The sequence below is a fragment of the Pagrus major genome, chromosome 1 (genome assembly GCF_040436345.1).
Source record: "Pagrus major chromosome 1, Pma_NU_1.0".
Lineage (NCBI taxonomy): Eukaryota > Metazoa > Chordata > Actinopteri > Spariformes > Sparidae > Pagrus > Pagrus major.
The window spans coordinates 21,749,041-21,763,847 of NC_133215.1; the positions used below are offsets into that span (position 1 = coordinate 21,749,041).

General features: G+C 40.3%; 1 protein-coding gene across 2 annotated transcripts in view; it reads left to right on the forward strand.

Annotated features, from left to right (window-relative positions):
* Window positions 1-14,807, forward strand: part of LOC140996577 (alpha-1,6-mannosylglycoprotein 6-beta-N-acetylglucosaminyltransferase B-like) — a 129,180-nt gene that overhangs the window by 70,908 nt on the left and 43,465 nt on the right. For both annotated transcript variants that reach the window (XM_073467016.1, XM_073467023.1), the window contains one exon: window positions 3,751-3,920. In XM_073467016.1, coding sequence (XP_073323117.1) covers window positions 3,751-3,920 — 170 coding nt within the window. The remainder of the gene's footprint in view (window positions 1-3,750; window positions 3,921-14,807) is intronic.

A 14,807-nucleotide genomic window follows, 5' to 3' on the forward strand; every position in this document is an offset into this window, starting at 1 on the left:
AGAGCAATGGAGTGGTACCACATACTTGAGTGCCACTTGTACTCTCCTGCTCTCATATGAAAGCACCAAAGACTTTCCAAGGATTTTACCAAGACACACAGTTGTATTACATGAAACACCTGCACATGAAAGACAATGAATTTCCTTTACCCCAGTTATATAATCACAGAAAAGAAGATTTGAGGGGGTGGTTCAGGAACACACACACTAGCAGGCGGGCGTTGTAAAGGTGAGCTATCGTTCCCCTCTGTCTCGGCCGGTATTGCAGGACTTTGTGTTCGAACCCCGTGGGACATTAACAGTAGAGAGTAGCTTCAGATCCTTTTGGAGAATCCCCTGGGCCTCCACGCTGAACACACACGAACATCCACACACACTGAGTTCATTGATGTATGTCAGTGTGAAACAAATGCGCGCAAACAAACAAAATTCAAAATCCATCAGCGCACACACACACTCAGACACACACACACCATCTGGGAGTAGCATAAGTCCACTGTATAAAGAGCTCCACTCTCTCGTGTGTGATTAGATTCCTGGGGGATGCACCCGGCCGTGATACAGGAGATTATGAGGAAGCACAGCTTTAGCTTTCGACTTTCCATTGTATGGCTTTTTTTTCACCCGTTCAGCTACATTTTCAAGTAAATGCGTGAGCAAAAATGCGAGAGTGTGTTGGCGGTGATCTCCACGGTAAAACAGAGTGAGAACCACCCACCCTAGTTCCTTTCCCCTTTCTATTCTAGCTATTGATTCTTATTCTGTGATATAAAGGTTTTTTCTCTGACATTGTCCTGGTATGTATCACTGAACTCCACTCTAATTCTGGGACTGTCTCCTCAGCAGTCCAGATGGGTGCAAGTTGCCCGGTTTTGTAAAGCACCCTTACCTCACTCCCTATCAACTTGTGTCTGTGTGGATGCCAGTTTTATAGAAACCAATCCACAGTTATTCAGCTCTGCTGCCACTGTGTGATATCTCTCGTATTTATTTTGCAACGCTCCTGTGCTGCTGGCAGTACGTGAAACTTGTCTCCTTCTGTCTCCATTTCTGCGTGGTTGCCAGTGTTTGTGTGATACACCCTCACCAGCACCACAACAGCCACCCAGCCAAGAGAATGAATAGTATTGGCGCCATGAATTCTCGCTCTTGCCATCTGCCACCCAAACTGTAATTAAATTTCACTTATCTTTTTTTATGAAGCAGAAGTTAATAGAGCAGGCTTATTAAATCAGGGGATTTTTCACGCCAGCTGGAGTGTCACTGGAGCTTGACTCTGCCGCATACACACCATTGTCCAATGTTTTACACACATTTTGGACATCAGTGGAACAACTTAAGCAGTTGTACTTGTTGTATACAGCTCTACTACAAAATACTAAAAAAAAAACTCCCATCACTTTACCACACACTTTAAGTCATTAAATCAGATAACCTGACCAATATTTCTTTTTCTTTCTCTCTTTCTCCCATACAGACATAATTAAGAATGCAAAAAATCAATTCATAATCCTCTTTAGGATCATAAACTGTATGATGTGTGGGAATGTACATTAGTGCAATGTAGCTAATGTGTTGTGATGGAGGGGGGAAGGGAGTGCCCACTTCTAAAAAGCTCTTTGATATTTTTAATCATTAAGTCTGCAGTCCAAAGCTGTGAAGGTACAGACATAGGATGCACATGCACTTACATACAATCAGAGAGATGGAGACATATCAAGCAATCACAGTCGAAACTTTCTGTTAAACTCCACACAGCTGGCCTTAAGCTCATTATGTTTGTTGCATGGAGGTGTTCATGCTGCGTTAGTTAATCAGGATTACTCAGCAGAGCAGCGTTTGGACATGGCTGTGTCTAATCCGCTGTGAAAGGCAATGTGTTGCTCATTTCTTGGTGGGTTGCACTGATTATGCAGTGGCGAGGTGGACACGCATGACGGGACTGTATCCTGTAAGTGCAAAGTTGTATAATAGCGCGACATATTAACTATGATAATTCCCTCACACGTGTTGTATGATTTTTTTTTTAAAAACAAAAGGTGATTTCGCCATCGGATGCAAAAGAATTAGGGGCAGCAGTAATCTGTATAGGCATATGGTGCATATGAAATGAATTGGACAGAAAAGTCCATAATGATGGATTTCTACATGTGCATGCTGTTTCATTGGACCATGAGGGGATAAGTCGCCGGGGATTTCAAAGAATTACTTTTCAGTTTCCATAATTTTCTTTTGGAAGAGTCTGAAATTCTAATGATTTTAATCCTCAAACTCATTAAAACAGTTTGCACTGCAGCAGCTTAACTTTCAAGGAGCTTAACTTTACACAGTACACACACATGTATAAATAGTATAATGTAAATCAGATTAAATTATATTCACATTAAACGTTTTGTGCATATATAAGTTACCGCTTCACCAGCAAGACATCTACGATGTAAGATATGTTATTTTAATAGATGTACAGTATATTGTGCTGAAGAATGGATGGACGTTTTTCAAGCTTCTTATCTAACAGGACACATACACTTTTTAAATAGAACTAATGATGTTTTGAGTATTTCTCCATCTAAACTATGAGTTCAGAGCTGCCACTCTGCAAAATGTGAAATTGTGAAACAGAGTTAACAAACAAAGTACGGCCTACTTAGCAGCAGGACATCGTTAATAATTAGTATATTGTATTGGGGGAGCTTTCTTAATGATAGTAAATGATTTATTAAATGACGAGGAAATTACTCAGAAACTTATTCATAACTTAACTAACTTATTCATGCCTTTTTTAACCTTTGAACTTGACCTCATAAAGGCATAATTACTGTTTTTTTTACAACTGGAAGACATATTTCAAAAGAAGTCAGACCAAGCAAGAAACTCAATCAATGAGGCGATTGGAGGTAACATTTACAGAAACATCAGTGGTATACATTTATCACAGGTCAGTTCATAGACCAACTTCTTTGTTCAACATATAATTAACGTAAATTAGGGCTGCATGATATTGGAAAAAAACTGATATTGCGATATTTTGTATACATTGCGATATGATAAGAATACAAGACTTTCCACTAGGTAACTTGCACTATTTGAAAAGAATTGGTGAATCTAGAATGATGGGAGTGATTTTGTAGGGGAGTGCATATAATCAAACAACCAAAGCAGGCCCTGCTTTATTTGATAAATTGATCAAGAATGATCAATGAATGTCCTCTGTAAATGCAGAGCTCACAAGCAACAAACTCCCATGAATCCTTAAATTGGACTGAATTATGTATTATTAGACGGACTTCTCGTGAAGATTAATCATGTAAAATGAGAACCAATGTGAGTTTTGCTTTTGTATCAAGCAGCAAAAGAGCGGTAGCATGACATGTTAGAGTTAGTTTGCTTTTCTTGACATTATTGCACATGTACACATTTTGGTGTAGCCCTGCTGTACATGCTTTAGCTGCATGCACACACAGTTGTTCATTTCATTTTCAATTTTTTTTTTTTCACTTTTTGTTTTACTTCTAAAGAAAATGCTTTACATAATCTGGCTGCTTATGAGTTTTGTCCCATTGGACTTCACTGTAGCAATGTCACCCCGTTCCCGGATCTCATTAAAAACAGACTACATTGTTTTCATTGCTAATAGAAACGCTGGCCAAAACTGTCATAAACTGTTCTTTTCAAGTGGAGCTATGTTGTGCAGCTTCTTTGCAGACTTATTTCAACTCTTTGTCACAACGTGTCCCTGTCCTCCTTCAGATCCTGGTCCATGTGGGCTTCCTGACGGAAGAGTCTGGAGATGTTTTCAGCCCCAAAGTGCTGAAGGGGGGTCCTCTGGGAGAGATGGTCCAGTGGGCTGACATCCTCACTGCCCTCCATGTTTTGGGACATAACCTCAAAATCTCCATGTCTGTAAAGGAGCTGCAGGGGTAAGTTATTGTCTGCAAAAGCTACCGAATGCTGAATGAAATGTTTTACTTGTTACTGGTGGTGGGATTTGAGCATGTGATGATGCATCTGTTGACCCCATTTGTCATCCATCAAATCAACACTCAGTTCATCATCTCCTTCAGTGACTGACTTGACTTCAGCTTGACTGTGAAAGCTGCAAATACCAGCTGTCTTAAGAATGTAAAGCAGCAGCAGGAGTGGTTAAACTGCTGAAGATCAAGGAGCTAGTGCCACAGCTGTAAACCAGAATGAACCTCTGTCTGAACTGGTATTAAGAAAAGCCAGTAGGTGACATTTCTCCAGGTGACAGGCTACATTACATCGATATAGGGATGATCCAGACAAGGAAACATGTTTGCTTTGAAAGGTTATTGATCAGCAGGGTTGAAGTTGTAAGTAAACAGTTTGATTACTTGAACCAGAGTCTGGCCTTTTGCAACATCAACATATTGTATTCACTAAATAATTCACTTTCACGATTGTCATCCTGTCACAGCCATATTTACCATGTTTATTAGGAGGGATACAAAATGACCCCCAATGACAGCTGTGACAACAAACCGATAACCTTTTACAATCCTCCTGTTATGATAGTGTTCTCTTGTACTCCCACATAGTGTATTCAAAATGTGGAAGAGAGCATTATGCTCTAATCACACCCCATTCCCACTTAACCTGCAGATTAGGTATGAGGGCCCATGGTCCTGTTGATTTATTTGTCGCTGTATTGATCTCCTATCACCGCACTTTACGGCTTCCTGTCTGTGTGAATGCGTTGGTGTGTGTGTTTTTATCCCCTGCGTCAGCACGCTTACATGTTTCTGCTGACGGATACAGCTGTACAGCCCACACACACATACACACACACACACACACACACACACACACACACACACACACACACACACACACACACACACAGACGGGTGGATGGATGTAAATCTACCCTGTTGGGAAAGATCCCTCAGGCTCGTTCTGTCCAGTCAGTGCAATATCTACTTCATGGCTGAGACTGAATAAATCACACAGGTTGTCAAGCTCCCTGAAGATGGATGGCCAATGTTGAACAGTAGAATTATGAATAGGTATGAGTTTGAGGAGACAACTGAATCGTGCTGCAGATGGGTGACGTCTTTGTTCAGCCTTGATTGGGCCAATAGTCTTTGTCTTTCTGCCATCGTTGATCACTGCGATGACACATGTACAGGGTATAGATCAATGTAATGATGTCTACAGAGACCCCGCTGCACTCTTTTACACTGTGCACTGCCTGCGACAACTCCCACAAATCAGAGAAGAAGTATTGTATTGACCCCCAGCCTTTGGCAGTCATTTTGTAGACATATAAAACCTCTGCAGGGAGCAGGAGAGAGTGGGGAAATCTGGAGGCATTTTATACTTTAAAAATGAGATAGCAGGAACATCCATTTATTTATTTATTTTTCTCAACATGGCAAGTTTTTCCTCACTCGAATCAAGGATCCAAGGACAGAGGATGTCGCTCACTGTACAGATTGTAAAGCCCATTGACGCAATGTGATTGTGATTTTGGGCTATATAAATAAAATTGATTTGATTTGATCCACAAGGCTGAGTTCAGTTGTCGGACCTGAAATGGACGGCAGAATTTTTTTTTTAATGTGTTCATCAAACTGCAGTGTCTCAGAACCAAAATTTAAAAACTGGTTACTCTCACAACCCCGGATGTGATTTTTTTTTTTTTTTTTTTGTCTTTTAGGTGACTGTGCAGTATAATCCAACATACCAGCGTGAAGAATTATTTGGTTCACCTTTCCCACATGAAATAGCTTTGGAAGGAAAAATAGCTTTTAGCCTTGGAAACTGCGTTTGAATTCTGACTCAGTTCCTTTAAAAACACTGGTGTGAGAAGAACTTCACCTCTTGATGTCAATCTTTCCACATGGTTTGCTGCAGGAAAGTGGAACAGAGAAGGGTTATGCAGCGTGTCCAATTGTTCTTTGTTGATGTGACACTTCTTTCTTCTCGCACCTTTCATTTCCCTCAGTCCCTGACTTCAGAAAGACAAAAAAAAATTTAATGTTGAGGTTGAACTGAGGTGATAATGCAGTTTGGTTGCCATTGAGTTGTATTGTAAAACTGTTGTGTTTTATTCTCCTATGTCTCAACACAAATGAGTCAGTGTCTTTATTGACGTCCGGCTCATCAGCATCTTGTAGATGATAATGTAATACTGTAAAATGGCCATTCAGTTAAACCATCAATGATATAAAAAAAATCAATTCTGGACAAACAGACACTGCTTAAAGGTCCTGTTTGTAAGAAAAATGTATCTTTGAGTCTCACTCCCAACCCGTCAAAAACTGAGTCTTTGGGATGGCGGCTGACCCGTCCTACAATCCCAAAGGGTCACTTTTTGACGAGTTAAGACACCCAGAGCGTCAGTGTTTGAAAATACATATGTTCCCTCTTCCCTGTGCAGCTGTTAAGTTATGTAGATTGTTTTGGTGTGAGTTGCCAAGTTATGGGGATATCGACCATAGAGACGTGTGCCATCTCTTGGATATAATGGAACTACATGGCACTTGTCTTGTGGTGTTTAAAGTGCCAAAAAAATACATATGAAAAACTCAACAGCGATGGATCTTTCCAGAAATCCCAGCCCAATTACTCAAAATGTGATGCGAGCACTCTCATGAAGAACTATCAGCCAACCGTGTCACCTTGCAGAAGCATGCATACCCTCATGGAGAAGAGGCAAGCTCACTAAACTAGCTAATGCTACAGCTCAGCTGAGGAGTAGGCCATTAATGTTTACATCCCTCTCTGTCACAAGCATGGGTGTACAAAGTATTTAAAATGTAGGTGGGACAATCTAATGAGTGTCTGGGGGTTCTCCACGATGAGGTTTTTAACAAAGTAGATGTAATTTCCAGTATTCTGGTTCCTTTTAGCAGGGGGTTTGATTCGTTTGTCTGGCTACACTAGCATGAGTGGAATTATGGATACATTTGTAATTTCATCCACAGAAAAAGTTACACCCCATTGCGCATATTTGAAGATAATAAAAAGCTAAAAGTACAGAAATTGATTTGAATTGAATTGAAAATACATTTGTGGCATAGGCCCCTGATATAATCTTTTTTGGCTAAAAAAACATTTGCTAACATTTCAAATAGCAAATAATTTCAAATCCAACACATAAAACCAACAGATCTAACAAGATATCTAAATTATTGTGACACTGTGCCATTTCTTATTATCATATTATATCTTACGTTCCACTTTCCTGTCATTCCCTTCTTCCAAAGTAAACTCTCTGTGTACAGGTAAGGTAAAATATGTATTTTTGATTTCAGGGTGAACTCTTCCTTTAAAGGAGGATTCACTGTTCAAAGCATACTGATCCATAAGGTACTCCTTTGTGATGTCATGGTGTGCAGCTCGAAAGCATATCCATTCATTATTTCCTGTCTTGTTACTCAGCTGTATACAGCTACACAGTGATTCATGTTTTCAAAAGCAGGAGGACTGATTTTCTATTTGTTGCTATAAAATACACAGGGTAAAAACATTATTTGGAAAAGACTGAAATCATCAGAGTATTCTCTTGAAACAAAAAAAAATCTGCTGCATTTTTATGCCGTTTCTCTGTACTCTCACATTTTGGCTTTGTGTATATTCACACTGTCATGCAAATGCAGTCATTGTGTTTTGTCAGTAAATGGGCAAGAAAAAGAGAAAGCTGTAGTGATAACGGCGAATAGCTTACAATCAACATTTGACGCAAAATATCTGTCATCAAACGCGTTTGTGAAATTTCATTGTTTCCACACAGATGTCTGATGTGTTGATCTCATTGCTGCTGATGTTGATTTATTGTGATACCGAATCCCGAGTATTATCTGCCGGTGTGGTGGAACTAAAGAAGTAAAGTGATTCCGATTCTTCTACTTTATATTTTTGTCCCTTACAACAGTTGTTAAACCTGTAGTCTCTCACTTGTTCCAAATATTGTCCAATTGTTGTCAACATACTGCACTTCTCCCTTTGTGCCTTCTGTCCCCAATAGCTGTGCAAGAGTACTTCCAAAGACAGGAGGTGAGAAATGTTGAACATTTTTTTCCTAAAGGCAAACAGGTAGATGGATGAACAGACCAAACAAACAGGCAGGCACACAAAGATGTAGCCAGACACACAGATAAATATACAGACAAATGCTCTGGCAATCTGGGCAGGCAGGCCAACCGAGACAAATGGAAAACCAGGCAGACAGACAACAATTGCCCCAAAGAGGCTGCTTAGATGAGTCCAAAAACAGATTTGGAAACTTTACTTCAGTTTTCTTTGGGCTACACTAACCAGTGTTAGAACAAAACTGAACAAAAAGTGCCCAGGGTCCATCCACCTCCACAGCTCTACGGTGGTGTGTGTGTTTGTGTGTGTGTGCACACTGTGATACATCGCTCTCATGGCTACATCTGAGGAGGAAGCAGAGTTTAGCTGTAATTGGCCACTGCGGGGATGATCTGATCTTACAGTATACTGTATATAACATACACCCTGATTTGTAGTTTCCAATCCGCACAACGATCAGGTGGCTGGGCTTCATTCACTAGAGACGCACGTTCAGATCACATTGGGACTCACTAACATACTATGAAAGTGAAAATGAACCAGAGTATATACACAAAAACAACTTCCATTGATTTAACTCAGGATGCAGTATACTTACAGTACATAAAAGCTGAACTCTCTCTGTATTCATGTGATTGTGTTGTCTTGTGGCCTGCAGGTCATAATGATACAGGGAATCATTTACTTGTGATCAGTGACAGTAGAGACATATCTCAGTCTCAAGCCTGTCACTGTGCGGGTGGATGGACTCATGAGAACATGTGTATGGAGAAGCCTGTAGAGGAGAAGATGGAAGAAAAGGGAGTGCAGCAAAGTGCTGAGTTGACATCCGTGGAGCTGGGGCGCGGAGTCTTGTTATTCAAATATGCAAATAATGGTTCTTTGCTTCCTCTTTTTTGAAGGCTCACTGATAAATGGCACCCCTTTGTTTTCTAAGATTTCAATGTCCTTCAGTTCTGTACAAAGCAACAATGTTACTCCGTTCTGTCTTCCCCACACACAGCAGCACACAAACCTGACTTAATTCAATACAGATTTTTGCATCTCCCCCGTTTCTGCTGAGCTTGCACTCCTCACAACGTGGGCTAACTGAGTAGCTTGATGGAAATGAAGCTGAATTTGATGCCAATTAGATTGGCAAGGCACCTGAGATGTATTAGTGTTAGAGGGAGAAAAGACAGGGCTCCGCCTTACAGACTCAAGGGTGCAGATGGGTGGTCAGCACCTTTTGTTCCTGATCCTGTAACTGCTGTAAAGAGTCTTGTAGAAAGTTCAGTAATACTGAGAGATAAAAATCCAGAGAGCAAATGTGTATGCTAGCGAAAATGTGCACCATTATCGCCATATTTAAATGATATTGCATCTGTTCACTCTCTGACAGCCTGTTTTTCACCCCGCCTTCCAGTGTAGCAGTTTGGGATAACTATAAATACTTTTCACAGCATGTCGGACAAACTTGCTGTGATCACACATCCCCCAACCCTTACCTGGCAGCTGCTGCTAAAAACTGTTCAAATATTACATTTATCAGATTTTATTTGATTAATTTTGAACATTCGAGGTTTGGGGCTGCAAAAAGTAATTGAAGGTTCATTTAAAGGTCCAATATAAACATTTTTTAATGCTAGTCATCAGTAGATTATGATTTGTTGGTTACTTTAGTTTTGTTGTGTTTTGTATACTGTAGTGTGTCCCTTGAATAGCTCTTGGTAAGGTTAGGGTAAATAAGCAGTATTTAATGTGAGCCAACAATATGGGCAATTTTGTTCTTTGTACTTTCCAAGAGGATTTTTTCCTGACTGCCAATTTAAAACCCACCTGAAGTTCTTGCAGCTTATAGATGTTCTTCCCTTGCCCTGTGTGACTTGATCTTGCCATCACCCACGCACTTTCTCCATATCTTCCCCTAACTTTAGGTGTCAACTTTCACCATCTCATCTCAACTGCAGGTAATGTCTAGGTTGCCATGGAGATCACACTCCAGGCCTTTTTTGTGTTGGAGGTGGAGAGACACAGAGTAACAGTTAATCATCACCAGTGAAGGAGAGAGGAAGTAAAACGAGAGGCTGAGATGTGCTGATAATTGGATAGTGTGACTAGAAATATAAGGTCGACAGCAGGGATGCTCATTCATTCTAACCTTCCACTCCAAAAGTGTGAGGGGCTTTTAGGTCTGGTGTTCTTTTGAGAACCACAGAAATGTGCATGTCAGGCTTGTACTTTTTCTCAAGTGTTTTCTTTTTTTCTTTAGGTAAAGTTTTATTAATTGTATGTTCTTTCTGCTCCTATCACACACAAACACATACAGTACTACTAGTATGGAAACAGAATGACTTGCGTTGAGTTGCAGAGCTGTGTTTAATAGTTTTGTCCTGCTATTAATTCTCTCCAAATTACATAAAAACAAATCAATAGTACATACTATGAGCTCGAAACTGCGTCATCAAAGCTGCTTGAAATCTACATTTGAGGACATTTGCTGAAGTGCCCTCTCAAACAGGATATGTCCATCTTTATTAGGCAATTTTATGATGCTTCTTTAGACCCTGATGTCGCACTACAAAGGCATGTGCTAATGCAGTTGGTTCAAGTGGCTCCCAAAGTTCCCTTCTGTGGGCACTTAATGCACACTTGCAGCATTCATGTTCGTGCAAAATGTCACCTTTGATCAGCCCAAAAGGAAGCCCACAGTGATGGTTTTGAAGCCTTAAGTGTGGCACTCTGCCCATCAGCATCTTTGTTTTTTGGACTCAGAATTGACCATATGTGGACAATTAATCCTGATTGGATCTGATAAAGAACCCAAGGACAAACCGTGGTAGCCACTTGTCAATCACAAAGTATCCATGCCCTAAAGCATGCCCTACTTTATTGTCTTTTTTTAATTCTAAATACCTCATTAGTGTACATACAGTCTGACTTTTTGAAACCAGTTGGGTCGCGCCTTAATGTAGTTGGTCCAAGTAGCTCCCAGAGTGCCCTTCGAAGGGCACTTGCAGCACTCATGTTCCTCTTTGGGCCACGGAATTTCTCCTAAGTTCTCCTAATTTCTGACTAAGTGTAAACCCACCATGGTCACCCACTGGTCTGTGGACTGCCATTTTGAAGCCACCAGTTTGGCATGATGGTCGTCGTCATTTCATTATTTTTGTTTTTTTTTGTTTTTTGGAGCCAGAAGTGACCATATTTGGACAAGAAAATGAAGCTGGGGAGGATATCCTGATTGGATCTGACTGAGAACCAAAGGACACATGGTGGTAGCCACCTGTCAGTCACAAAGTAGCCACACCCTAAACCATACCCTACTTTAACATCTATTTCATTCTAATTGAGACCATAAACTCATTGGCTTACATACAGTCAGACTATGGGGTTGCACCTTACTGGCCAATTAGAAAGCATGAAAATTTAAGGCACCACCGCTTTTGCTTCACTTTGCAAACTCAGAACCTGCATCCACTATTTATACTGTCTATGGGTCAGCCCCCCTCAGGGAGCAGCTCATGTGGTAGTTTGGTGTGACAATGGGGCAAAAATGACTTACTGTAATCCTACTCCTGTGCTTGATTAAGGTGTCCCTTTCTCATTTTCCCCCTTTGTCTAAGAGACTGCTTGCAGGTTGACTTAATGCTGCTGTTATGAGTTAGTAATGATAGTATGAGTTATGGTTCTTGTTGTAAGTTATTGCCCTTGTCTTTAATTAATGCTCTTGTTACAAGTTATTGCTCTGGTTATGAGTTAATGCTTATGTTATTGTTACTGTTATGGGTTGATTCTGCTGTTTTCTAATAATTAGTTTTAAAACAAAGTTGATGTGTTAGACATTTTTGGGCCACCAGAAGAAAAGATAATGATTCAGTCCTCTGTCGTAGCCAAGATCTGGTTTTACATCTCCCTCACTAACAGTTGAAAATTGCTATAATGGCCATCTGTTCACAAATCTTTTGTATTTTAAGTTTCATCTGTGCCATAAAACATTTATGTTAAGTTTTTTTTTTTTTTTTATGTGCCTTAGTACATTGCCAGCGTGTTCTGCCTCCGCAGTGGTATTTCACGACTCTCCTCTCTGTCTTGCCTGTCAAACTGCTGAACTCAACCATTCACATAACAAGAGGAATCTCAGTCTGTGTTAAATCCCCTGGTCGCTCTAAGCGCTTTCTCGCAGTGAGGGTAAGGAGGTGAACAGGCATCTGTTTTATCTAGCACAATGAAGGTTTACCCCTCACACTGACATGCTGTGTTTTTTTATTTTGTAATATTTTTTTTTCCAACTTCATACATGCTCACACCATCACAGAACTGTCAGTCCCCAGACATCTCAGTCCTGTGAATGAAGATCAAATCTGTTAGTCAGAGAAGTTTGACTTATCTTATGAACTGGCCATCAATATTAAAATCCACAGAGTCTAGTAGTTGTAAAGCAGGGCAACAGTAAGTGTTACATTGAGCCTTAAGCCAGTTCAGTAGCGTTGTGTGTGCGTGGTGTGTGTGTGTGCGTGCGGGCGCTTAATCTACCTATTGGTCTACGTCTAACTCTGTCCATCTTGTGTGAGAGGGAGCGTTTTATTGGAAGGCTCCATATGTGCTTGTGAATCCGTGTGTGCATGTACAATCACAACATGCTGTAAAAAAACTAAAGCTAGTTTGCATCATAAGCTCATTGCTATAAATCTTGCGCTTTGGCCCAGAAATGGCTTGCGTAACCCAAGAGATTAATGCAAAAAGAGCTATCCACTGAGGTTACGTAATGCCTTATAAAATTGGATTGGTCTTCAGATTCTCTCACTGGCAAACTTGTTTTTCCTCTGTATTTTGTTCTCCGTCTTGTGCACGCTCTAGTTTGACCATCACTGTGTTTCAGCTCGCATTATGGACACTTCCTTCCTTCTGCCTGTCTTCAGTTTTTTCACATTGGCTTTAATTGCTTTTGGTTACAATTTCATCTCTCTCTTTGATCTGTTTGTCTGTCTGAGCGTCTGGAAGTGGCAGGTAAAAGACATGAGAGGTTTGGGTTGCTCTCTGCATACCTTCAGCTAGGAAAACATGTATTTCCTCTCAGAAATATTTTTTATGCAATATGCAGAACAGGCGAATGGATGTGAATATGTGGGTGGTTGTATGAGCTGTATTTACAACTTTCTTCTCTTTTTGTTCTGAGGTGTTTCTGATTTTCTGTCTTGCTCTGCTCGACTCCTGGCCTCATACACCCTCCCGCTCTCTTTCTCTTCCTCCCGTTGTCTCTCCATGTCCCCTCTCCCTCAATCTCCGCCCCCCCTCCCCCCCATCATTAAAGTGAAGCCTGTAGAGAGACTGGAGTCAGTGACCTCAGTTCGCCTCCTGCTCTCCCACAGGCTGGCTACGAGCTGCCTTATTATACCTGCCCCAAAGCAAACAAGAATCTACACACAAATACAAAACACAAATGCACGACGTGTATCCTCTTTAAAATCCTGATCTTGCTTTCCTTCCTTCTCACTGACAATAAAGCTGTCCTCATTTTCCTTACATCGCTGCTTACTCTTTTTTTTTGTAACTTTCTGATTCTTCTCTTTTGCTTCTGACTTTGTTGTGCAAGTGAACAACCATGCAGTTTTAAGGGGAAACAACTTGTAAAGCAGCTGACTCGAAACATTACTATAAACTTGACTGTAGGTGTGGGGGTGAAGCGTCTTCTATTAAAAATATCCAAACTTTGAGTTATGAGGCGAGTGTATATCCGATCTCTTTATTCGAGAGAACCTGCTGAGGTGTGTGAAACTCCTAAAGAGACTTGTGAGGTAGCTCCCTCTTCAAGAGAAACGGTGGCACATTAACATTAATCAGTTGTGGGAGCCGTTTGTGTGTGGACATGTGTGTGTGAGATTGAACATCAGCTTGAATCTTTGTTAAAAACTAGAGCGTGAAAATGAGTAGTGTGCTCAGTCTGCATCATTTTGTCTGCTAAAAGTGTCCGTGTTAGCAGAAACAAACCACAAGCAAACTCTCCTCTCCTCCAAGGGTGGAATGTAACTAAGTACATTTACTCAAGTACTCAATTTGAGGCACTTGTTCTTGACAAACGTTCAACTACAATTCAGCGGAAAGTGTACGATTTACTCCACTTCAATTCTGTTTTGGGTTTATTTTTTTGCAAATAATATGTATGTAGAACTTATAAAATGTTTTGTTATAAATGTTGATACATGTAAAGCCAAACTGATTAGTCAGTTAAAGCTGCTGTGAGTGTTGTCACCGTTTTAGCTAACTTCCTGTCCATTTTGCAGTTAGCAATTTTCTCTCTCCTCTCTACGTCACCACATGAACCTGCAGTGGTGATCACCAGACGGGACAGCAAACAGGAGGATCCTGCTCTGCACAGTCAATAGCAGGCAGGACCACTCTCTGTCCTGATTGGATAAAGTGGGCAGGGATACCAGAAAATGTCTTTCCTCTTTTACTGCATGAGGAGGAGGAGGAGGATACATATATATATATATATATATATATATATATATATATATATATATATAATATATATATATATATATATATATATAATCACTAATAGCAGCTTTAATTAATCAATTGTCCAATATTTAATTGTTGAAGTCATTTTTCAATCAAAAGTATGTCATGGTTGCTAGCCTCTTAAATGTGATGATTTGTTGTTTCCCTTTTAATTATTTTAATCATGTTGTATTTATTTGTATTCATATAAAATGTTGTACTATTGCTTGGATAAAACAAACACAACACTGTGAGGTTACCAT